Source organism: Dasypus novemcinctus, chromosome 9, assembly GCF_030445035.2.
Source record: "Dasypus novemcinctus isolate mDasNov1 chromosome 9, mDasNov1.1.hap2, whole genome shotgun sequence".
Taxonomy (NCBI): Eukaryota; Metazoa; Chordata; class Mammalia; order Cingulata; family Dasypodidae; genus Dasypus; species Dasypus novemcinctus.
This window is the reverse complement of record NC_080681.1, coordinates 84906734-84933380: the sequence shown is the minus strand read 5'-3', so window position 1 is coordinate 84933380 and position 26647 is coordinate 84906734. Positions and strand designations below refer to the sequence as shown.

The following is a 26647-nucleotide window of genomic DNA, read 5'->3' as shown; positions in this document are numbered from 1 at the left end:
TGATGCAACAAAAAGAAGGGAGACAAGCAAGAAAACAGAAGAGCCAGCAGTGAATGAACACAGAGAGTAAACAGCAAGCAAGCTGCAAGGGGGGAGGGGGGAACTAAATAAATACAGACACAGAAGAATGTACAGTGTAATGGACACAGAGAGCAGACAGCATGCAAAAAGTCGCAAGGGGGAGGGATAAAAAAAAATCACTACTGAAACTCTTGTATCTATTAATCCTACTCACTTCCCACCAAATTGGAATTAACATAGGTTGAAAACTCATGATTGGGATACTAATCTATATAATAATCTAGGGAGAAGAGCTTTAAGAAAGAATAAAGGGCAAAAATTCATCTTCCTCAAGTTGTGCCCTTCCTTATATCTTCTTTTTCCTCTTTGACCTTTATCTCCTTCAAATTCACCTATAATAGACTACGTACCTTGATGAGAACCCAGGTTACCTCTTCTTAGGGAGGCAATAACTTGGGGAACAAAAGTCACATTTATAATCTGTATAAAGGGGCAAAAGGAGGAGTCCTCAAATGCTCATAGATAGTCCAGCCTATATTACTAAGGTAAAAATCAGAGATGTGAGTCCAAGATCCCAGGTACCAATAAAACACTCCATTGCTTAGAGCTTTCTTCTTATATTTATTCTTCAGAAATCTCAGGAAGGTCGGAAAAACACATAGTAATCAGTGGCATAGCATTCAAGGTTCAGAGAACCTTTGGCTATATAAACTACAATTTATATTAAGTTGTTAATTTACAGCATTTTATGTCAGTTGACACAGAGCTTTCAAAAGTCTTTCCTAGTTGGTAGGACCTTGCAAAAATTTCATCATTAACATGCCTGAAATTTAGACTAGAAGAAGAGAATTTAATTTTACATTACTTAAAAGGGTTTATGCATGGTTTAAAATTATGGAAACTTGTTTAGGTTACAATAAATACATCCTAAAATAAGTCCAGCATATCTGAATTTACAGAACAGCCAAAAACGGTATAAATCTTAAGTAGGATCAAAGGCATATCTATTGATTAACTGTATTTGTTTTATTAAAAAGTTTTAGTAGAGCAAACAGTGAAATATTTTAATAAGATTTTACATAGTTTAATATAAAAATGAATTAAGTATCTTTTTTAGTCTAAAGTTCCCTCAAATCCAGAAGATTAAGAAACAAGTTACTTTCATGCCAATTATCAGAAAGAACTCTAAAAACAGCATCAACCAAGTTCATACCTATACTCGGGGTCACTATCGTAGGCAGAGTCTCTGTATAAAAGACCTCTTTTCAGTTCCAGTTCCTCTTCTTTCTCGGGGTCTCTCTCATCCTGAAAAATTAAAATATTTTCATTAATTCATTTTCTTTTTGTTCCCCAAATGATGCTCCTGTTTTCTGTGGGAAATGCTTGCACCCTTCCAATGTAAAAGAAGTAAAAGTAAATGCTTGGATTTCTTAGGAAAGAAAACAAAAGGATTTATTATCCTATTCAATGAAATGGAATAGTTTTGCTAATAAGTTTTACTATAATTTTTATAATGCTTATCAAAGAGAAGGTACTCAGTAGATGTTTCTTGAATTGGTGAATGCATGGGAATGGCTCCTATGTCAAATGTAAGTTAGTAATATTTTACATCTTGTTGTATGAAATCCAAAAATACTGTACCTGCATTCTGATATGTAAGTATTTGGGGAAACTGTAGACTCAATCATTCTAATACACACTTATTAATCAGAAGCCAAATGCAATAACAAGTCCCAAGAGGCAAAATGGAAGACAGTTGGAATTAAAATTTGATTATTCCTACTTCTACTTCTAGGGGCAACCAATTTTTAACTCTAAAAGTCATAATCAAGGGCATAAAAATTAGGATTCTGAACAGAGACAGTTTTGTAAACTATATCACCCATAGTAATTATGTTCATATGTATGATAATTTTACCTAATTCAATATCACATATCTTAACTCCTAGCCAATACCCTTGTTCCTTAGCCAAATGAGAAGGAAATAAAGAGAACTGATAGTGAAAAGACCTAGTAAGCACAATTGGAATGCTATAAGGATTAGTGTTAAGGGTTTATTCATTTTATGTAAGAAATCAGCTGAACACAGACTATGAAAAAGATTTTTAAAAATTTGCTGATGGCATAAAACTGGGAAGAGAGCATTCAGTTTAAAATTGTGAGCAATAAACAAATAATAGAGCAAATTTAAAAATCACAGAAACTGAGCATATATATTTAGAACTGTTATACTTCTAGGTCTACTGAATCATTTTATTATTATGAAGTAATTCAACTTATTTATATTAATGCTTTTTTCACTAACTTTTATCTTTTGTGTATTATTAATTTAGCCATGATAGATTTCTTTTAATTAGCGCAAAATATAAGTACCTTAATAAGTGAGGAAGACATACCAAAGGGAAGTATAAGAAATACGAAAATGCAATATATATATCCTCAACCTTCAGAAAAAGATCCTGATGCAAGAAGAACTGAATGAAATAGATGTAAGTAATACTGAATTTTAAAATTCTATCCTTGGGTATATTCATTGAATTCTAAATGATATAAGAAGTAATATCAGGGAAGCCCAATGGATAGGACATCTGCCTACCACATGGGAAGTCCATGGTTCAAACCCTGGGCTTCCCTGACCTGTGTGGAGCTGGCCCATGCACAGGGCTGAGTGTGTGCAATGAGTGCAATGCCACACAGGCGTATGCCCCATGTAGGGGAGCCCCACGCATGAAGAGTGTGCCCCGTAAGGAGAGCCACCCAGAAAGTGCAGCCTGCCCAAGAATGGCGCCACACACACGGAGAGCTGACACAACAAGATGATGCAACAAAAAAAGAAGCACAAATTCCTGTGCTGCTGATAAGGATAGAAGCAGTCACAGAAGAACACACAGAGAATGGACAGAGAGCAGAAAACTGGGAAGAGAGGAGGGGAGAGAAATAAATTTAAAAATATTTTAAAAAAAGACTATCAGATATAAACATAAAATCAATTTTCCTTTAATTTGTCAATATGGCTTAACAACAAAATTTGACCAGGAATAATAAAAATGTTGAATAAAGTTAAAATGTCTACAAATGAATAAAAAATATATACAAGTACCTTTATAAAAAAGTTTTAACCTAAATTATTCATTATAAAAAATATATTTTGTGCATTTATTATCCTAGGCTCTGAAGGTAGAAAGATGATTAAGACCTGGTCCCTGCACACATGCAGAACAAAGTTTAGTTTTTCCTATGAAGTGCCAAGGGTAGAATGGGCCAAAGGGTATAATTATTAGTAGAGTAAAAGACAAATAAGGAAGAACTTTTCAAATTAATGGAGCATCCAAAAACAGAAGGGCTATCTTAAGAGAGTGTAAGATCACAATCATTAAAACTATTCACATGCAGAGTACCGATGTCCATCTAGATCAGAGAGAACATGGAGGGGCATTCTGACCTGATAAACAAAAAGGACTAGATGATCTTTGTGGTTATTCCTTTCAAATGTTAAGACTATGTTTCTACACACATACACATACATATGAGTCCTTGTATAGATTTTTCTAAAAGGTCAAGTTATATAAAAGCAAGGAGGAAACAAATACTACACCTGATTATAAACTATTATCTATGGGTCTAGCAAGCATTTGGGGAATTATATCATTCTCACTAGTGCCAGAAAATACATTCTGGGGACATGGAGAAGTTAATCACCATTCAGTACCATTAATCCCATTTGTCAGGTATAAATTCAGAAAAGGTGAAGGAAACCAACAATTGCTGAGTTTGTACAATGTTGAAGAACTGAACTAGGTGCTTTTCATATAAATCTCATTTAAGTATTCAATAACTTGAAAAAGGTACTAAACCACAGAAAAATTAACTTGCCCAAAAATACAAGTTAAGTTACAGAGATGGGAATTTAAACCCATTTTGTGTAACTTATATTCTACTGTCTCCTAGAACACAAAGAAACTAGTCTATGAAATTAAAACCTCCACCCCAAGCTATGAGTTATTCATTTTCTTAAATGAAAATTAGGCTCAAACTCTTTCAGATAATAACTATTTAGTTTTTTTATGACGTTATTCTACTGCCCAGAAAGAAATATGGCTCAAAAGTGATTTTTTTCCCAGTATACTCATGAAGAAGTATTTTTCTTTAAGCACAAGTCATTAATAAAGATTACTAAAAGAAATTGAGTTTTCCTTCCCAAAACTGACAGTACATTAAATGTTCTTTTAAGGCTCCTTTCTATTCAGGTGATTCCATCTTACGTATATAACTGAAATCATACTTAGAGTATCCCTGGGACAAAGGAAAGGAAAGGTACCCTATAATGTTTGCAGATTAAATTACTGAGGCGAAGAGTGGTTAAATAATCTAAGACAAAGCCAGAATTAAAAGGCAGTGATCTCACTAATTACATAGTACTTAATTAAAACTTAGCCTATCCTTAAACAAATGAAATTGTCACATATAAACTAAGATATCCATAAAATGTGTTTTATTGTTATTCAATATTCAAAACACTATTTATAATAAATTATATACAGTGATAAAAATTCAAATAGAATTTGATCACCCTGGACAAACCACTTAACCCATGGCTTTAATTTCCTAATTCATAAAATACAGAAAGTTTAGGTAGAGTTGCCAAAAATCACATGGAAAATAAGTTGCACAGCTGGTCTTGAATCCAGGTTTTTGTAATTCTATAACCTGACATGTATCATAAATTTAACGGAGGATAAAATCTAAAGGGAAGGCCTCTTACAAAACATTTGATAATTCTGACAAGTTGGTGGAGGCTACAATGAGAAGCACCCACGAGCCTCTCAGTTTTAGGGGTCCCCACACTTTAATGGGCTTTTTCGCAAGAACCATACCAGGCTCTTAAAGTGAAGATACTAGGAAAATCCTTTCCAGCTTCTGGTGGGGTGGGGTGGGCAAGTAATCATGTGAAATATGCCCAGAATCTTTTGCCAACAAAGGTTTACACACCTTGAGTACTCAAAGTCTATACCTGTGCCCCGGGAGAAGGGCATTTCTGTCATACCAGCCCACTACAACCTTCCTTAGGGCAGACATCAACACTGCCCTATCAATGTTAATTCAAGCAGAAAATAAGGATATAGTAGACTTGACAATATTATCAACCAACTTGATCTAATTGACAATTTTAAAATACTTCATATAACAACAATACACATTCTTATCAAGCTTGCATAGAACATTCACCAAGACAGATCAACTCAGGGACTTACAGCTGACTTAACAAATTTAAAAGAATAGAAATCATACAAAGTATGTTCTAAGGCCACAGTAGAATTAAGCTAGAAATCAAAACAGAAGGTTGGAAGATCCCCAGATGTTTAGAAAGCAAACAGCATACTACTAAATAACACATAGGTCAAAGAAGGAGTCTCAAGAAAAAATTTTAAAAATATTGAACTAAATAAAATTGAAAGTACAGCTTATCATGTGAGAGGCAATGAAAGCAGGGCTTACAAGGAAATTTATAGCCTTAAATGAATATATCAGAAAAGAAGAAATTATTAAAAAAATAACCTAAGTAATCCTTCTTAGAAAATAAGAGAAAAAAGAGCAGTTTAAGCCTAAACAGAAAACATATTTAAAAATTAGAGCAGAAAACAATGAGACTGAAAATAGAAAAACAATAGCAAAAATAATTGAGCTCAAAAGCTGGTTTTCTGAAAAGCTCAATTAAAAAAAGAGAGGAGGCACAAATTATATAAATAGGCAGACATCACAATATCAGAAAAGAAAGAAGAATCATCCCTACTGATTCTGCAAATAATAAAATGACAATAAAAGAATACTATGAATACTTCTATGCCCCAACATTTTATAATTAGATATAATGGCCCAATTACTTGAAAAACACAAATTACCAAAACTTACACAAGGAGAAACAGATAAACTGAATAGCCTTACATCTATTAAAGATATTGAAACATAATAATTAACTTTCCAAAAACAGAAATCAGAGGGTTAGATGGTCTCACTGGGGACTTCTAAACTTTGAAGGAAGAAATTATATTAATTCTTCACAATCTCTTCTAAAATATAGAATAAGAGGGAACATTCCTTAAATCATTCTATGAGACTAGCATTATCCTAATAGCCACACCACACAAAAACATTACAAGAAAAAGTATAGACCAATATCTTTTATGAATATACATACAAAAATCCTCAACAAAATATCAGCAAATCAAATCCAAAAATGTATAAAAAGAATTATGTACACCCATCATCAAGGAGGCTTTATTCCAGGAATGCAAGAAAGCAACATTTATCAATCAATGTAATCCACCATACCAACAAACTAAAGAAGAAAAATCATGATTGGTCACAACAATTGACACAGAAAAACACACAGACAAAATTCAACACCCATTCATGATAAAACAAACAAACAAAACACACAAAAAAACTCTCAGCAACTGAGCAATGGGAACATAATTTTGTAGAACATCTCCCAAACCCCTACAGTTAACATCATACTTAATCATAAGAAACCAGACATTTCTTGTGCTATGGTGGTGAGCAAGACAAGGATATCCTCTCTCATTACTCCTATTCAACGTCACATTGGAAGACCTAGCTAGTGAAACTGGACATGGAACCAAAGAAGGAAAGTTATATAGATTGAAAAGGAAGAAACAAAACAGTCTCTATTTGCAGATGACATGATTGTCTATGTGGAAAATTAATAACAACAAAAAACTTCTGGAACAACTAAATGCACATAGCAAGGTGACAAGGTTAATATTCAAATAGCAATTTTTCCCCTATGTACTAGCAATGAACAACTGAAATTTGAAATGAAAAAATATGATTTACAATTGAAAAAAAAAGAAATATTAAAATCTGCCAAAATATGTATGGACTTACGAAGAAAATTACAAAATGCACATGAAAGAAACACATTATACCCAAACTTAGAAAAAAGTTTAGTGTTAAATATCTGTGTTAAAAAAGAAGAAAGATCTCAAATAAAAAACCTAATGTTCCACCTTAAAAACTAGAAAAGAGCAGCCAGCCAAACCCAAAGCAAATAGAATGAAAGAAATAATAGAGGGTAAAGTGGAAATGAATGAGATATGCCCCATCACATACTGATAAAACTATCAAATATAAAGGAAAAGGAGCCAACTCAGAAAGGCAAAAGAGAAGACAATGTGTTATATACAAGGGAGTCCCAATTAGATTGTATTTTATTTCTCGTCATAAACATGGAAGCAGGAAGGTAGTGGGTTGAAATACTTAAAATACTAAAAAAACAACAATTGCCAATAAATATCTGGCAAGACTTTCTTTCAGAAATGAGGCAGAAATTCAAGACATTCCCAGAGAAATAAAAACTGAGGGAGTTCATTACCACTAGATCTACTCTACAAACAATGCTAAAAGGGAGTTCTTTAGACTGATAGAAAAGGGAACTAGAAGTGGTTCAAAGCAACATAAAGGAATAAAGACTTCTGATAAACTTAATCATTTGGGTAACATAAATGTCAGTAGTACTGGATTTTTTTTCTATGTAATTCCACTTCTTAATCCCTATAGGTGACAAAATGCAAATGCAGGAAAAGTTATAATAAATCCATGGTTTGGACATACAGTGTAAAAAGACCTAATTTGTAAAAAGTACAAAAAATGGAGGGGGGGATAAAGGGGACTAGGAACAGTGCATGTGTATGCTGTTGAAATTAAGGTGGAATTATCAAATAAAATATAATTGTTATATATTTAGGATGTTAATATTTAACCCAATATTAACCATAATGGAAATATATGAAAACATATACAGATAAAAATGAGGAGGGATTCAATATGGTACAATACAAAAAATCAAACAAATATGAAATTAGGCATTAACAGAAGAACTGAGGGACAAAAAATGTGTTAAGACTTAACAAAGACGACATAAATAGCAAAATGGCAGTAGAAAGTCCTGCATCATCAGTAGTGACTTAAAATGTAAATTAATTAAATTCTCTAGTCAAAAGGCAGAGATTGGAAGAATGGATAAAAACTATGCCCTAATTATATGTTTTTTATAAGAAACTCACCTTAAATTCAAAGATATAAGTAGGCTGAAAGTGGAAGGATGGAAAATAAATACCATGCAAGTAGTAACCAAAAGAAACCTGGTGTGGTTATACTAATAGATAAAACAGATTAAGTAAAATACAGTTATAAGAGACAAAGACAGTAATTATATACTGATAAAGGGGTCAATTCAACAAGAAGACATAAGACTTAACATAAATGCATCTAAAAGCAGAATCCCAAAATATATGAAACAAATACTGATAGATTTGAAGGGAGAAATAGACAGTTCTGCATTAACAAGAGACTTTAATATAACGCTTTCAATAATGCATAAAACTCCAGCCAGAAGATAATGAAGAAATATAAGACCTGAAAAATACTTGAAACCAACTAGACTTAACAGGCATATATAGAACACTTCATGCAATAAAAACAGAACACACATTCTACTTGAACGCACATCAATTATTCTCCAGAATAGACAATATCGTAGGTCACAAAACATCTCAACAAATTCAAAAATACTGAAATAATACAATGTATATTCTCTGAACACAAAAGAATGAAGCTGGAAATTAATAGGAAGAAAGAGATCATTTGCAAATATGTGAAAATTAAATAACATACTATTAAAATAACCTATGGGTAAAGATGAAATTGCAAGGGAAATTAGAAAATATCTTGAAGTGAATAAAAGTGAAAACACAACATACCAAAGTTTATGAGATGCAGCAAAGGCAGTACTAGGAGCGAAATTTATAGCACTAAATGCTTACATTAAAAAAGAAAGACTTCAAAGAAGAGACATAACCTCAAAACTACAAGAACTAAATAAGAAGAGCAATCTAAACCCAAATTGAGCAGAAGGAAATTACAAAGATTGGAGCTGAGACAAATGAAAAAGAGAATAAAAACAACAGAATGAACAAAACCTAACGTTTCTGTGAAAAGATCAATAAAACTGAAAAAAATAGGTACACTGACAAAGAAAAAGAGTACACAAATGATTAATTCAGAAATGAAAAGAGGGCATTACTACCAATTTATTAAAATAAAAAAGACTATATGAAAATATTATGAACAACAGTGCATCAACAAATTAGATAAACTAGATGAAATGGACAAATTCCAAGGAAGACAAAACTAACCACCACTGAGTTAGGAAGAAACAAAAGATCTCCACAAATCAAATAAACTAGTAAAGAGACTGATTTAGTAATAAAAAAAACCTTCCAACAAAGAAAAGTCCAGGAACATATGGTTTCACAAGGGAATTTTTCCAACATTCCAAGAAATATTAACCCTAATCCTACTCAAACTCTTCCAAAATACTGAAGAGGAGGGAACACTCCTTAACTCATTCCATGTGGCCAACATCACCCTCATACCAAAGTTAGATAAAGATATCATAAGAAAAGAAAACTACAGATCAGTATCTCTTATGAGTATACATGCAAAAAATCCTTAAAATACTAGCAAACTGAATCCAACAGCACATTAAAAGAATTAAACACCATGCTCAAGTGGGATTATCCCAGTATGCAAGGGTAGGTTCAACATAAGAAAATCAATTACTGTAATACACACCACATTAAAAGAATTAAGGAGGGGGGGGATGCATGAACATCTCAATCGACAATGAAAAGGCATTTCACAAAGTGTAGCACCCCTCTTGATAAAAACATGTATAAACCTAACAATAGAAGGAAACTTCAATATGATAAAAGGCAGTTTTTCATATGAAAAACTGACTAACGTCACACTTAATGATGAAAAAACTTAAAGCTTTCCTTTTAAGATCTGTAACAAGATAAGGATATCCACTGTTACCACTGTTACTCAACCTTATTCTGGAAATTCTAGCCAGAGTTATATGACAAGAAAAAAATAAATTAAGGCCATCCAAATGGGAAAGGAAGATGTAAAACTTTCTCTGTTTGCAGATGACATGATCCTATATACAGAAAATTCACAAAAAAATCTGATAGAGCTAATAAATGAATTCAGCAAAGGGGAAACTTACAAGAACAACACCAAAATATCCTAGTGTTCTAGTAATGAACAATTTGAAGAGGAAATCAAGAACAAAAACTTAATTTACAACAGCAACTAAAATAATCAATAATCTAGGAATAAATACATGTAAAAGACTTGCAAAGAAAAAACTAAAAAACGTTGCTAAAAGAAATTTTAAAAAGTTCTAAATAAATGGAGGGACATTCTTTGTTCATGTATTGGAAGGCTAAATATTGCTAAGATGTCAATTTCCCCCAAAGCAACTTACAGATTCAATGCAATCTCAACAAAAACGCCAATAGCCTTTGTTGCAGAAATGGAAAACCCATTCATCAAATTTATATGCAAGGGTAAAGGGACCAGAATAACCAAAGTCACCTCACACCATACCGAAAAATCAACTCAGAATGTATGAAAGACCTAAATATAAGAGCCAAAACTATCAAACTTCTATAAGAAAAGCTAGGGAAGCATCTTCAAGACCTTATGATAGGAAATGTTTTCTTAGATTTTACACTCAAAGCATAAAAAACAAAATAAATAATAGATAAATGGGACCTCATCAAAATTAAAAACTTTTGTGCCTAAAAGAAGTTTATCATGAGAGTAATAGCCTACACAATGGTAGAAAATATTTGGAAACCATATATCCAATAAAGGTTTACTATCCAAAGTATATAAATACATCCTTCACATAAACAAAAAGATAAACAACCCAATTAAAAAATGAGCAAAAGACTTGAATAGACATTTTTCCAAAGAAGATATATAAATGGCCAAAAAGCACACAAAAAGATGCTCATTACCGTTAGCAATTTGGGAAATACAAATCAAAACCACAACGAGATAGCCTTTCATATCCAGTAGAATGGTTACTATTTAAAAAACAGAAAATTACAAATGTTGGAGGGGATGTGGAGAAATAGGAACACTCATTCACTGCTAGTGGGAATGTAAAATAGTGCAGCTGCTGTGGAAGACAGTTTGGCAATTCCTCAAAAAGTTAGAATTACAATATGATCTGGCAATTCCACTTCTAGGTATATATCCAAAAGAATTGAAAGCAGGGATATGAATAGATATCAGCACATGGACATTCATGGGGCATCATTCACAAGTGCAAAAAGATGGAAGCAACCCAAGTGCCTGTCAAATGGGGAATGGATAAACAAAATGTGGTATATACACAAAATGGAATGGTTTTCAGCTGTAAAAAGGCATGAAGTTCTGTTACATGAGACAACATGGATTACCAAATACTATAAGATCTCACTGACATGTAATATTTAAAATAAGCAAACTCAAGAGAGCCAGAATCAGGAGACAGGGTGGGGGTATGCAATAGGGAGTTAATGCTTAAATCGTACAGTTTCTATTTTGGATGATGGGAAAGTTTTGGTAATGGATGAATGGTGGTGATGAAGGGAAGGGATCCCTGGGGTCTCCTGGTGGAGGCAAACTGGCCTGCATGGTGAGCTGGCCCGAGCAGTGAGCTGGCCTGCACAGAAGTGTTGGCCCGAGTGGAGAGCTGGCACAGCAAAATGATGCAACAAAAGGAGACACAGGAGACCAGGGAACTGAGAAGGTGCAAGAGACTGAGCACCTCTTTCCTACTGCAGAGTGGTGATGGGAGCACAATATTGTGAGTATAATTAACAGCACTTAATTATATATTTGGGTGTGGTTAAAAGGAGAAATTTTAAGTTGCATATATGTTACTAGAATAAATTTTTTTAAATTATGGAATTGCATAATATAGTGACTAAATCCTAGACTAGACCATGTGCTATAGTTAATAGTGGTAATAACGATGTGCTTTCATCAATTGCAACAAATGTACCACACCAATGCAAGGTGTTAATAATAGGGTGGTATATGGGAATCTTGTAATTTTTGCATGATTGTTCTATAAACACACATAACTTCCCTATTGGAGAGGCAGGAAGGAATGAAGATCCACAACATGGTAAGATAAGGTTATATTTAAATGAGTATTGCCTGCATGAAAATAATAATGATGTAATAAAATGTTTAAAAAACACAGACAATAAAAATACATGATAAATTTAGTATGTCAGGTGGGGAATAAATAAATTAGGATGTTCCAAGGTACTTGCATTGTCTGCCTGGTTAGTGATAAAAAAAATTCATCTATATTAAACTTTAAGAAGAATATATGTTTTAATGTTTAAAGTAAACACCAAAAATACAGAAAAAGAAAGTATCTCAAATTAATATGGTAAAAAAATGAGATGATAATATATACTTAATTGAAAAGAAAGCAAAATAAAAGAAAAAAAGAAAAATAAAACATGCATGATAATAGAAATAGATTAATACCCAAATATATCATTGGGTACATTCAATATGAATAATTTGAACATAATGATTGCCACATTGTATGAAAAACAAAAGTAAATTAAGAAATTCCTCTTAAATAGAAACAGAAAGATTGAAAGTACAAGGATGAAAGAAGATAGTCCTTGCAAAACACTAACCAGATAAAGCTACTTTAGTTAACTAATATCAAAAAAACACAGATCTACAAAAAAGCATTACTAGAAATAAGATGGACTTTTTAATGACAGAATTTGCCTTTATTTATAGGTAACTAATCATACAACTCTAAAATATAAAAAATTCGAAATTATTAGAATTAAAATGAGAACTAAAATACACAAGTCATAGTGGAAAATTTAAATTGCTTGCCCACTGTTTTAGAAACTTAAAGAACAAGCAAAGAAGAAAAAGTCAGTAAGGATAAAGTACTTGGGAAGCGGATCTGGCTCAACCACATGGGAGGTCCAGGGTTCAAACCCAGGGCCTCCTGACCTGTGTGGTGAGCTGGCCCATGTGCAGTGCTGATGCGCGCAAGGAGTGCCATGCCATGCAGGGGTATCTCCAGCATAGGAGAGCCCTACACGCAAGGAGTACGCCCATTAGGAGAGCCACCTCGCGTGAAAAAAACACAGCCTGCCCAGGAGTGGTGCTGCACACAACGGAAAGCTGCCGCAGCAAGATGATGCAACAAAAAAAGAAACATAGATGCAACAAAAAGAGACAAAGATTCCTGGTGCCACTGACTAGAATACAAGTGGACACAGAAGAACAACACAGCAAGTGGACACAGAGAGCAGACAACTGGGGGGTGGGGGGTGGGAAGGGGAGAGAAATAAATTAAAAAGAAAAGAGAAGTACTGAACTACAATTAACAAACTTGAACTAGCTGTCAAGTACACTAAAGCAACAACAGATGTCAGATATTTTTGAAGTGCACATGGAACCAAAAGTGATCATATACTAAGTCATAAAGGAAATGTCAAATTTCAGAGAGTATATTCTCAAACCACAGTAGATCTAAAAATATATAACAGAATAACAAAATACAACCCCTCCCCCACAAAAATGTTTGGTAATCTGGCAGTATACTTTTAAATAACCCAAGAATAAAAGAAATATTACAATAGAAATTAGAAAATGTCTTGAACCAAATGGTGATGAGTAGATGACATTAAAACTTATGGGATAAAAGACATAAATAAATGGAAGCCCATTCCATGTTCATGGAATGGAAGGCTAAATATTAAGATGTCAATCCTACCCAACGTGATTTATAGATTTAATGCAAACCCAATAAAAATTCCTTGCAACAACCTTCCTTGCAAAAGTGGAAAAGTCAATCATCAAATTTACATGGAAGGATAAGCGGTCCAGAATAGCCAAAGTTATCTTGATAAAGAAGAATAAAATTGGAGGACTCACACTGTCTGATCTTAAAAACTTATTACAAAATCACAATATCAAAAGTGCATAGTATTGACACAAGAACAGACATAGAACAATGGAAGTGAATTGAGAGTTCAGAAATCAACCCTCACATTTATGGCCAACTGATTTTTGACAAGATAGCAAAGACCACTCAATTGGGAAATATCAGTCTCTTCAATAAATGGAACTGGGAAAAATGGATCTCCATTTGCATAAAAAGGAAGAAGGATCACTAACACTTTACTGAAAAAAAAAATCAACTCAAAATGGATCAAAGACCTAAATATAAGAGCCAGAACTATCAAACTCCTAGAAGAAAACTTAGGGAAGCATCTTCAGGATCTCATGTTAGGCAATGGATTCTTGGACTTTACACCCAAAGCACAAGCAACAAATAAACAGGTAAATTGGGCCTCATCAAAATTAAAAACCTTTGTGCCTCAAAAAACTTTATCATGAAAGTGAAATGACAAACTGCACTGTGGGAAGCTGCCTCTGGCACAGGCGTTGTATTGGCCATCTTGTTGCTAAGCGCTATTTTTAGATACTAACCCGGTTAAGTTTCTGTTTCCCCACCCTCGCTGAAGCAATTAAGTTTCTATTCTTACGCCACTCCCCCCGGGCTCCAATTGGGCACTCCCTAAAGAGCATGAAAGTCTTTCCACAGACATTGCCAAATAACCATCTGCACGTGCGTGTGGCACGAGAATCAAAATCTAGTTAACCAATCATTTACGGACACATGTGTTGTCAGTATTTACCACCTCATTCATCCCTGGCTACAAGAACCCCTGATTGACCCTCAATAAACGAGACTTGATCAGAATCCTGTCTTGTCTCCATTCTTTGTGTCTCTTGTCCCTTTTTCATTCCCACTCCCTCCCTCAGGTCTCGGTTCGACTGATCCGCGGGGTCGGGTCTCTGCACTATGAGAAAAAAATACTTGGAAACCACGTATCTGATGGAGGATTAATATTCAGAATACGTAAAGAAATCCTTCAACTTAAAAAGTTAAAAATAAACCAACCAAAAAATAGGCAAAATACTCTGAAAAGACATTTCTCCAAAGAAGATAACAAAAACGGCCAGAAAGCACATGAAATGATGCTCAACATCATTAGCCACCAGGGAAATGCAAATCAAATCCACAATGAGATATTCTTTCACACCCAGTAGAATGGTTTCTACAAAAAAAAAAACAGAAAAACAAGTACTGGAGAGGGTGTGGAGAAATAGGAACATTCATTCATTACAGATGGCAATGTAAAATGGTGCAGCCATTGTGGAAGAGTTTGGCGGTTCTTCAGAAAGCTAAATATAGAATTACCAAACCACCCAGGAATCACACTACTAGGTATATACCCAAAAGAATTGTCAGCTTGAACTTGAACAGTATTTGCACATGATGTTCATAGTGGCATTATTCACAACTGCCAAAAAATGGAAGCAACCCAAGTGTCCATCAACTGATAAATGGATAAACAAAATGTGATATATACAAACAAGGGAATATTGTTCAGCTATGAAACGGAATGAAATCCTGTACATGAGATAGCATGGATGAACCTTGAAGACATCATGCTGACTGAAATAAGCTAGACATGAAAGGACAAATATTGTATGATTTCACTGATTTGAAATAAATACAAGCAAACTCAAGAGTCAGAAGCTCTATAGAATATAGGTTACCAGGGGATGGTGTGAGGAAAGGAAATGGGAAATTAAGGCTTAAAATGTACAGGATTCTCAAATATGTGAGAAGAGGAAATAGTAAAAGGACTAGGATTGAAGTGATCAAGTTTATGTTATTTCTTGAATAAGGTGTAATAAAAATATTCGATATTTGCACAATTTTAGCCCTTGGGTTTTATTTTAAACAGACTCTTTCTGCCCTACTGAGTTCTATTAGCTTGTTATAGATGGGTTCTCTTCATTTTTTAAATGATTATCAAATGTCATAACCTTTCATGCTTTTCTCTTCTGTATTAGTCAAAATATTTAATGATTCGTAAAGGACTTCTTCCACTGTGCTACAGAATTTATTTAAATTCTTTGTGAAATAAAAATCACACCTGGCGTTTATGGCTTATCTTTGTTTATGAATATTCTTCAAGTAGGAACAACATGGACTTTGTTCTGACCTATGTCCACGGGAAATATGTTTCAGTATCTAGAGCTCACAATGTCAGTGCTTGCTTATTTCTGTTTCTGAACACGGATGTGGCCACGGAGCTCAAATTTTTATGTTACATGTTTTCAGTTTGGGCATATTATTGAGCTTACATTTATCAGGTTGCACACTGTGTGTTTATCTCTGTAGAGCTCAGTGGTTATGAGCAAAGGGTGCTAACCTGGATTCAAAACCTGAATTCAAATCCTGGGTATAAGTCACTTAACTTCTCTGAGCCTCAGTTTCCTTATTTCAAAATAGGGTTCTCAATAGTACTTACTTCTTAAGATTACTGTGAGGAAAAAATGTTTCAGTATCTAGAGCTCACAAAGTTAGCACTTGCTTATTTCTGTTATTTCTGGCCTACAGTGAAATTTTAATAAGTAGTACTTATTTCTATGTAACCAGTTTCAGTTTTTCTCTAGAAGAACCATGGCAATTCATGCTTATGTTTTCTATTCTTATATTTAATCATATACCCTTTCTACACTATTGTGCTTTTACTGTCTCATATTCACTTATGGCCTTATTAAATAATCATTGGATTGGTGGGAACTTTAATTTCATGAATATATCCCCAGTGAATTGATTAATGCCTGGCATTGAGCACTGAGTATAAAATATATTATAATATGTGAAAGAACATTGGCAAAAAAAAATTGAACTGATTTTGTTTGTGTTCAGGCTATCCTTAATGGAGAACAATCTAGGATATTAAAATTAGTGTCCCATGTAAGCCAGTATGAATAACCTTAATACCTTCTGTTCAAGAAAGTCAGACTAGAGGCAAATACAAAATTAAAGTAATTAAAAGAGGTGTGAAGTACTTTCACTTTCAAGTAGAAAGGAGTAGTTTGTGGCAGATCAAGCACCTACTGAGAGCAACTTAAGAAGTCACATAAAATAAAATTTTGTTGTTGTTTAAAGGCATAAGAAAGCTGCTTAAACAGTACTAGTGGTGCCAAGATTCTAGAGGAGAGAATCTCAGAGGTGAGCTAACTTTATACTGCTGGTTTTATCTAGGAGGCATTTTTGGATTTTGGATATAGAACAAAATGTCATGAATCTATGCTTTGTTCTACTATGGTCCACAGCTGAAAGATAAAGAAAACGGAAAGGCATTTTTTTTAGAAGGTACTGGGGAATGAATCTGGGACCTCATACATGAGGAACAGGTGCTCAACAACTTGAGCTATATCAGCTCCCCAACCAGAAAGGTTTTGGCAGTCTCAATGTGCAAGATGGATAAAATTAAAGGTTTGAAGGGACAAAATTCAGAGAGACATGAGCACAAAACTGAGCTGATTGTTCCCTCAAGCCACTTGTGAAATAGCTGAAGCTGTGTAGGGTGAGGGAACCAAAGGCTAACTAGAAAACCTCTGAAAAGCAGAAGGAAGCTTTCTGCTGTCTTGTCTGAGATGCTTCATACTAATCTTGAATATTCTCTACCACAGCCCCAGAATTAGCAATTGCTCCAGGAGACCTTGTAACTTGTATTTAAAAAAAATATTTAGAAACTAAGGTCTAAATGTCACTGCTTCTAGGCCCTCTCATAGGACAAAGCTATGAAATATGTGTATACTAGCCCCCGTACATACTCATTTCAGAAGTTCTGAATCAATCTGTACATATATTAATATCAAAAATAAACATGACAGGATTCATTCTAGCCATTTTCCACCTTGCTTCTTTGTAATTTCATTCTTGTACAATAGGAAACTTGGCTTTCTTTATCTCTTTGTTCAACTCTCACATAAATGTACTTTCAGAAATGTTAATCCATACCCCTGCATGAAATACATTAATCTGCTACATAAGGAGCTGATATGTTTCTTTTAATTTCATACATAATGTTCCCTCTTTGTCATGTATAGTCCTATAAGTTTTGGCAAATGTATAGTCATGTATTGACCATTCCAGAATCAATCAGAACAATTTCATCACCATAAAAACTCTGTGCAGCTGGCCTCTTTTGAGTCGGCCCCTTCTCCCTCCCCTAACTTTGGAAATCAGTGAATTGTATTCCATCCCTGTAGTTTTGCTATTTCAGTAATGTAATAAAAGCTTACAATATGTAGTCTTGTACTGGCTTCTTAAATTTGGCAAATTAAATTTACTTTTCATGTTATTGTGTGACTCAATAGCTCATTCTTTTTTATTGCCGACTAGCATTCCGTTGACTGGATATACCATAGTTTACTATTCACCACTGAAAGAATTCTTGGCTGCTTACAGTTTGGGGTGATTACGAGTAAAGTTTCTATAAACATTCATGTGCAGGCTTTTGTGTGAATATAAATTTTCAATTCATTTGGGTAAATAAGAGTTGGATTGCTGGGTCATATAATAAATGTAGGTTTAACTTTATTTGAAACTGCCAAACTCTTTTCAAAAGTGAATGTGCCATTAGGCATTTCCACCAACACTGAATGGGCACTCCTGTTATTCCATGTTCTCACCAGCATTTGCTACTGTGAGTGTATTTCACTTTTTTATTTTGTTTTTGCAGAGGTATCTCACTGTGATTTTAATTTGCATTTCCTATTGACAAATTATATTGAACATCTTTTCAAATATTTATATAAATATTTGCTCAGATCTTTTGCCCACTTTTCATTATGCTATTTGTTTTCATATTGTTGAGTTTAAAGAGTTTTTTTAAACAAACCTTGGATACAAATCCTTAAGCATAAATGTGACTTGCAAATATTTTCCCCCAGGCTGTGATTTGTCATGCCATTCCTTAATAGTATCTTTCACAGAGAAAACATTTTTTTCTTTTATTAAGTTCAACTTATCTTTTTTTATTATGCAAATTTTCTACTATGTTTTCTTGAAAAGTTTTATAGTTTTACATTTAGGTCAATGATCTATCTTGAATTATTTTTGCATAAAGTGTGAGATATACTCACATGCAGTTTTTTTGACTCAGCAATTGTTGAAAATAAATGCAAATTCTCCATTGAATTGACTGCACTTGTGTCAAAAATCAGTTGACACTATTTCTGTGGGTCTATTTCTGAAATCTCTAATCTGCTCCATTGATCTATGTATCTGCCATTTAGTCAAGGCCAAACTATCTTGATTACTATGCGCTACAGGAAACTGGGTAGTGAGCCCTCTATCTTGTTCTTTTTGGAATTGTTTTGGCTTTTCTAGTTCCTTTGCCTTTCCACATACATTTTAAAATCAGCTTGTCAATAACTACAAAAAACTATGCTGGGAATTTGATTGAAATTGCACTGAATCTACAGATCAAATTGGGAAGAAATGACATCTTAACAATACTGAGTCCACCAATCTATATCCATTTATTTCTATCTTTGTGATTTATTTCTTCAGTGTTTTGCTCTCAGTATACAGATCCTGCACATATTCTGTTAAGAGTTTTATTTAAGCAGTTTAATTTCTGAGGGCTATTATAAATGGTGTGGAATCTCTAATTTCAAATTCCAATTGTTTCTTGCTGGTATATAGGAAAGGAATTGACTTTTGTATACTGACCTTGCTAAAATCACTTGTAAGTTCTAGGAGCTCTTTTGTGAATTCTTTGGAATTTTCTACATAGAAAATCATATGTTCTGTAAATATACACAGTTTTATTTCTTCTTTTCAAACCTGTATATATGTATTTCTTTTTCTTGCCTCATTGAATTGTCTAATATTCCCAGTATGATATTAAAAAGAGTGGTGACAGGGAATCCTTGCCTTATTCCTGAAATTAGGGGGAAAGCATTCAGTCTTTCACCAACAAATATTAGCTGTAAGTTTTTGTTACAGAGTCCCCTTTATAAGGTAAAAGAAATTCTATTCCTAATTTGATGAGAGTTTTTATCATGAATAGATTTTTAATTTTGTTGAATGTTTTTATGTGTCTACTGAAATGGTCATATGCTTTTTCTTAATCTGTTAAAAGGCTGACTTAACATTGATTTTCAAATATTGAACCAGCCTTGCACTTCTGGAATAAGCTCACTTATTTTTTTAATTTATTTTCATTTTTATATAGTGCTGAAATCTGATGTGCTAAAAACTTGTTTAAGATTTTTGCATGAAAGTTTAAGAAAGACATTGGTCTAATATTTTCCCTTTCTTATATTGCCATCTGCTTTTGGCATTAGGGTAAATTTTGACCTTATAAAAAGGGTTGGGAAATTTTCCTTCTTTGCCTATTTTCATAAAAAGATTGTATAAGACTGGTTGAATTCACCAGAGAAACCATCTGGGTCTGGACTTTTGTTTTCGAAGATTTTAAGCTATAAATTGAACTTTTACAATACATATACAACTTTTCAAGTTATCTATTTGCTCTTGAGTTAGTTTTCGTAGTTTGTGTATTTCAAGGACTGAGTCCATATAAAATAGTTTTAACACAATGAAAGCACAGCAGAAGAGAGGATTTAAAAACTGGAAGACAGTTCAAAAGAAAATATCTAGGGAAGCAGTTGTGGCTCAACTGATAGGAACGACTGCCTACCATATGGAGTGTCCAGGATTCGATACCCAGGGCCTCCTGACCCATGTGGTGAGCTGGCCCATGTGCAGTGCTGCTATGCACAAGGAGTGCTGTGCCATGCAGGGGTGTCCCCCGCACAGGGGTGCCCCACGCACAAGGAGTGAGCCCCACAAGGAGAGCCGTGAAAAAAGCACAGCTCGCCCAGGAGTGGTGCTGCACATACAGAGAACTGAGGCAGCAAGATGATGCAACAACAACAAAAAAGCGACATAGTTTCCCGATGCTGCATGACAAGAATGCAAGTGGACACAGAAAAACACACAGCGAATGGACAGAGAGCAGACAATGGGGGGAAAGGGGAGAGAAATAAATAAAATAAATCTTTAAAAAAAAAAAGAAAATATCCAAACTGAAGAGAGTGAAAAAATAATGAAAATTGCCAAAATTAAGTGTAAGATACGTGTGAGAAACAGTGTAAAGACCTTATGTAAGTGTAATTGGGAAATCCAGGAGAAGAGTAGATAATGGGCAGAAGCAATGTGTAAAGAAACACTGAGGGTTTTCCAAAATGCATAAACTATATCAATCTGAAAATTTAAGAAGCACTGCTAATTTAATGCAGAATTAATCCAAGAAAACCACATCTACTGAACACATAATCTAAGAGAAAATCTTTTTTTTTTTTAAAGATTTATTTATTGACTCCCCCCCCCCGCCCCCGTTGTCTGTTCTCTGTGTCTATTTGCTGCGTCTTGTTTCTTTGTCCGCTTCTGTTGTCATCAGCGGCATGGGAAGTGTGGGTGGCGCCATTCCTGGGCAGGCTGCACTTTCTTTCGCGCTGGGCGGCTCTCCTTACGGGTGCACTCCTTGCGCGTGGGGCTCCCCTATGCGGGGGACACCCCTGCGTGGCGCGGCACTCCTTGCGCGCATCAGCACTGCGCATGGGCCGGCTCCACACGGGTCAAGGAGGCCCGGGGTTTGAACCGTGGACCTCCCATGTGGTAGACGGACGCCCTAACCACTGGGCCAAGTCCATTTTCCATAAGAGAAAATCTTAAAAGTATCAGAGGGGGAAAACCTCACATTACTTGAAAGAGTAACAACTAACTGACAGCTGACTTTTCAAGACACAAAAGAATCCAAAAGGCAATGGACTGATTTCATTAAATAACTACCAACATAGAATTATCCACCAAATAAACTATCCTACATTTTTAAAAAGTAAAACAAAGATGTTTTTAAACTAATAAAATCACACTGACATGAAAAGAGCAATTAAAGGGAGTTCTTCAAGAAGGAGGAAAATGATTCTAGACTCTAGAACACGGAAATAGTAGAAACATGGAAATGCAGGAAAGAATGAAGAACAATGAAAAGGGTAAATATGTGACTAAAATGAATAAATGTTACTATAAAAGCACTTACAATAATTTCCTGTGTTTCATATATATGTAGAGTTAAAATGCATGATAAGAGAAATGTAAAAAATGAGGAAGGTTAAAAGAATTAAGAGTTTTTAGGTTAGGGAAGTCATCAAAGAGATGTGTCATGTATGCATGTTGAACTCTGTCAGGCACCTGATCACAGAAAAGTAAAGGAATGAATGACAAGTTAATAAAAAGGAAAAAAAAACAAATTTTAAAATTTTATTAATCAAAAAAAAAAAAAATCCAGCACATAGGGAGAAAACATAAAATGTGGTCAAAAAGAAATCAGGGAAGTGGATGTGGCCCAATGGATAGGGCACTGCCTACCACACGAGAGGTCTGTGGTTCAAACCCTGGGCCTCCTTGACCTGTGTGGAGCTGGCCCATGAGCAGTGCTGATGCGCGCAAGGAGTGCCATGCCATGCAGGGGTGTCCCTTGCATAGGGGAGCCCCACGTGCAAGGAGTGTGCCCAGTAAGGAGAGCTGCCCAGTACAAAAGAAAGTGCAGCCTGCCCAAGAATGGCTCTGCACACACGGAGAGCTGACACAACAAGATGACACAACAAAAAGAAACACAGATTCCCAGTGCCATTGATAGGGATAGAAGTGGTCACAGAAGAACACACAGCGAATGGCATAGAGATCAGACAACAGAGAGGAAAAAAAAAAAGATGGTAGTTATAAATCATCAGTGGTTATATTAAATGTGAATGGATGAAATGCTTCACAAGATACACACTTAAAGTAAAATGAAAAAGCAAAGGGTGGAAAAATATATACCATGCATATTGTAGCCAAAAGAAGGCTTCTACAGTTATACTAATACTGTGGAGCAACAAGTATTCCTACCCCTAAGGATATATCACAGTCTGAAGTTTGTATACAACTAATAACACTGCATCAAAACACATAAAATAAAATTAACAGAAATAAAGGGGAAAAATAGACAGCCATAATCATGAGACTCTCTTTAAATTTGATACTACTTACCCCTGCACAGAAAAAAAACAATTTCAAATAGATCACATTTAAATGTGAAAGATAACAAAATGTTAAAGGCTTTTTTTTAAAAAGAACAAAAAAGAGTGTTGAAGCAGGCAAAAATTCTAAAAATGCTAATCAAAAAGGCAAATTTTTGAAAAAGTAAATTAGATTACACTAGAGTTAAGAATTTCTATGCATCAAAAGATACGAATACGAGAGTAGGAAAAGAAAACTGCAGTATATGACTAAGAACTTGTATTTATACAAAACTCAACAGGCAAAACGTAGATAACCTAGTAGAAAAATATACAAATTACTTGAACGGTATAAACAATATAAAATGGTACTGAACTTAACTAGTCACCAGGCAACTTCAAATTAAAACCATTATGTGATAAATCACTTCTTACCTATCAGAAAGCCAAATGAAAACATATACACTCACACAGGCACATAAAATCAATTGTATAACAGTGAGAAAATGGAGCAAGTAGAACTCAAAGACAATGGTAGTGGGAATATAAACTGTTAAAACCACTTGGAACATTTTTTGGCAGTGTCCACAAAAGCTGAATATACACATACCCTATAACCAAATAATTCCACTGGTAGGTATGTACCTACATAAAATATATACACTATTACCCAAAGACATGTATTATCTGTAATAGCAGTTTGATTTTTTATAGTCCAAACCAAAAACAACCAAATGTCTGTCAACAGAAGAATGGGTAAATATGGTAGTATTTTCGTATGATGAAATACCCTACAGTAGCAAGAATGAAGCAATACTGTTACTTATAACAAGATGCCTGAACTGTAAATACAATATTGAGTAAAATGAGCCAGACCAAAAAAAAAAACAAAAAAAAAAAACAGGAGGAGTCCTAATCTTGTTAGAGTGGCAGTAATGGGAGGAGTGCCACTTGGAGTGGCAGTAAATGTGAGGAAACAAGAGCAGGGCTTCTGCAGAGCTGATAATGTTCTAGTTATCAATCTGCTCCTTTTATAATAATTAATCAAGATGTTCTTATGATTTGTGCATTTTCTATATGTATATTATACTTTGAAGACAAGTTTAATTAAAAAAATTGTATGAATAGAGAAACATAAAAATGTACATATTGATCCCAAGGTCATATAATCCAGTTACATTCCCTAGGAACTGTCATTGCTTCTCGGCTATCATTCAGGTTATGTGTTTATTTGCATTATTTTAGAAAACATTCTCACATTAAACCTGATAAACCTGACCTGCCTTTTTTCCTCCTTTAAATATATAATTAACATAAAAATCAGCAGTGAAACTTCTTCAAAATACAGATTTCTCCCTTCCTCCCTCATGCTACCATTTAGAATTAAATCTATTTGCAGCAAATGGTTCTCATAGTTGAAGGCTTTAAAAATAATTATTATACAGTCACTACTTACTGATTTTTAAATAGAATAATCGTCACCAGCATTGTTTATAGTTGAGCTGGTCTGTCTCAAACATTTTCCCTAATGACTCAGGGTCAAAGAAGTTAGTTATGTTGCCTTTAGCAAAACCATTCATCAATGGAGGTTTTTTTTTCCTTCCCAGTGACTACTGCCAGCTTTAGCATCTTGAATGGTTCTTTGGCCCTATTATAAAAGCCTCTAAGACAAAGTTTTAGAAACTAACATATAAATGTCTTTGATGAGCCTGGTGTGATTTCAAGACATTTTTTACCCGGTCATGGATCTCATCGCAGTTTGAAGGTGAGCACCAATCAGAATGGAACCTGGAGGCATAAAAACAAAGGTGACTTGTAGCCAGAGGGAGAGAAAAACAAATCTTTCCAAATTCCCAAATGTCAGATATAGAAAGTCATTTTTTTAGTCCCTGTATAATAGCATATACAAATTAAAATAACAGTTTCTTCCTTAGACTAATGGGGAGCAAGGGAACATAAAACCAGGTACTAGGTCTTGATTCTCCGCAGCAGCAACAAGTCTTCACAATATGTTCAATAAACAGTCTTAATAATAAAGCATGACATGCATTTGGGAGACAATACCTATATTTCGTACCATTTTAACAATTTACATACATAATTCTTTAGAGCTTTATTACTAAAGATACAGATTTTCATATGTGAAAAATAACTCCATATACAGTGCCTTTAAAATTGGTTCCTACTCTCCAGTTATTTAATTGCATTCTCTTAGGCTATGTGGAAGAGCAATTCCTAACTGTATATAAAAAAATAAAACTAATTTTATGAAAGGAAACCAATGTGTACAATACATGGACATATTATTTATTTATTTTAAAAGATTTATTTATTTATTTACTTATTTCTCTCCGCCTCCCCCCTCTCTGTTCTCTGTGTCCACTCGCTGCGCCCTCCTCCCTGTCTGCTTCCGTTGTTGTCAGCAGCACAGGAATCTGTGTTTCCCTTTGTTGGGTCAGCTCTCCGGGCGCAGGGCACCATTACTGGGCAGGCTGCGTTTTCTTTCACGCTGGGCGGCTCTTCTTACCGGGTGCACTCCCCGGGCGTGGGGCTCCCCTACACAGGGGACACCCCTTCATGGCAGGGCACTCCCCCGCTCATCAGCACTGTGCATGGGCCAGCTGCACACGGGTCAAGGAGGCCCAGGGTTTGAACTGCGGACCTCCCATGTGGTAGACGGACGCCCTAACCACTGGGCCAAGTCCACTGCTGTCATGAACATATTTAGAATCCAACCATATTTTTATTGTTCAGAATACATTCAGAAATTACGTGGTCTCTTATCAAACACAGACAATATCATCTCCCTAGTCTCTGCTATAAGTACATTAACAACAATTAAAAAAAAGAAATAAAATAATATGGGTATTCTAGAGACTTATTATGGTCTGAGGGTTGGAATTAAATATGTCAAAAAAGAAAGCATCGATCTCCTCATATGCCCTTCCCCAATTCAAAACTGGCATTAATTTAGCTATTTGTCTTATACAAATAATAAAAAAGTTCCAGATCTATCTGAATACACTGCATCTATACAAAGTATCACTGATATTTACAAAGTAAATTCCTTTACAAATTAATGAGTAAAATGCTAATATGCTGCATAAACCTTTGACTTTTTCTCCTCCATATTTGTTCTTACAAACTACTATTTTACTAGTTAACAAAAGTACAGCGGACTAAGCAGAAGAAATTATTTACAAAATATCTAAATTGTAATCGTCCGCATTCATAAAAGGCAAGTGCTACAGCACTGATGGAGATTGGAAGATGTTATTTTCTATATATGTGGCATATCTTGGAAATCTGAGATTGAATTATGCAGCTCCAAGTGCATTCACTAGTCTGTGCTGTGGTATAAGGAATGGTTGACCACCAATCTTTAGCTCCTTTTACAAAAATCAAACATGATTAAAAAGAATATCCACTCCTTTTAAATTAGATTTGCTAGCATCTCTTAGTCTAATTTTAGTAATAACTATAAAGTCTAATAAAAATTTTAAGTCATAATATTAATATTTATTCCACCATGGGAAGAAAACTACTTCTGAAATGTAACACTTATAATCTAAATTGAAACTGTTTTATGACGTGCTACCTTCTACTGAAGGTTTTTTTTTAAGGAGCTTAAAGCAAAAAAGCCCCTTTACTCTAAAGGAGTTCAAACACATGATTAAAGAATCAGCATTTTACTGCAAACTTAAAGGAAACATTTAATTTTAATGAATATTTACCCAGATAATTCCTATAGCTGTTATGTTCA

General features: G+C 34.4%; 1 protein-coding gene across 2 annotated transcripts in view; it reads right to left on the bottom strand.

Annotated features, from left to right (window-relative positions):
* Positions 1-26647, bottom strand: part of SPATA6 (spermatogenesis associated 6) — a 203048-nt gene that overhangs the window by 28542 nt on the left and 147859 nt on the right. Inside the window, exons 11-12 of one of the 2 annotated variants that reach the window (XM_012525152.4) lie at positions 24573-24672; positions 1235-1326 (exon numbers count right to left, since the gene is read on the bottom strand). In XM_012525152.4, coding sequence (XP_012380606.1) covers positions 1235-1326; positions 24573-24672 — 192 coding nt within the window. The remainder of the gene's footprint in view (positions 1-1234; positions 1327-24572; positions 24673-26647) is intronic. The other variant, XM_004458492.4, reaches the window with a different exon arrangement.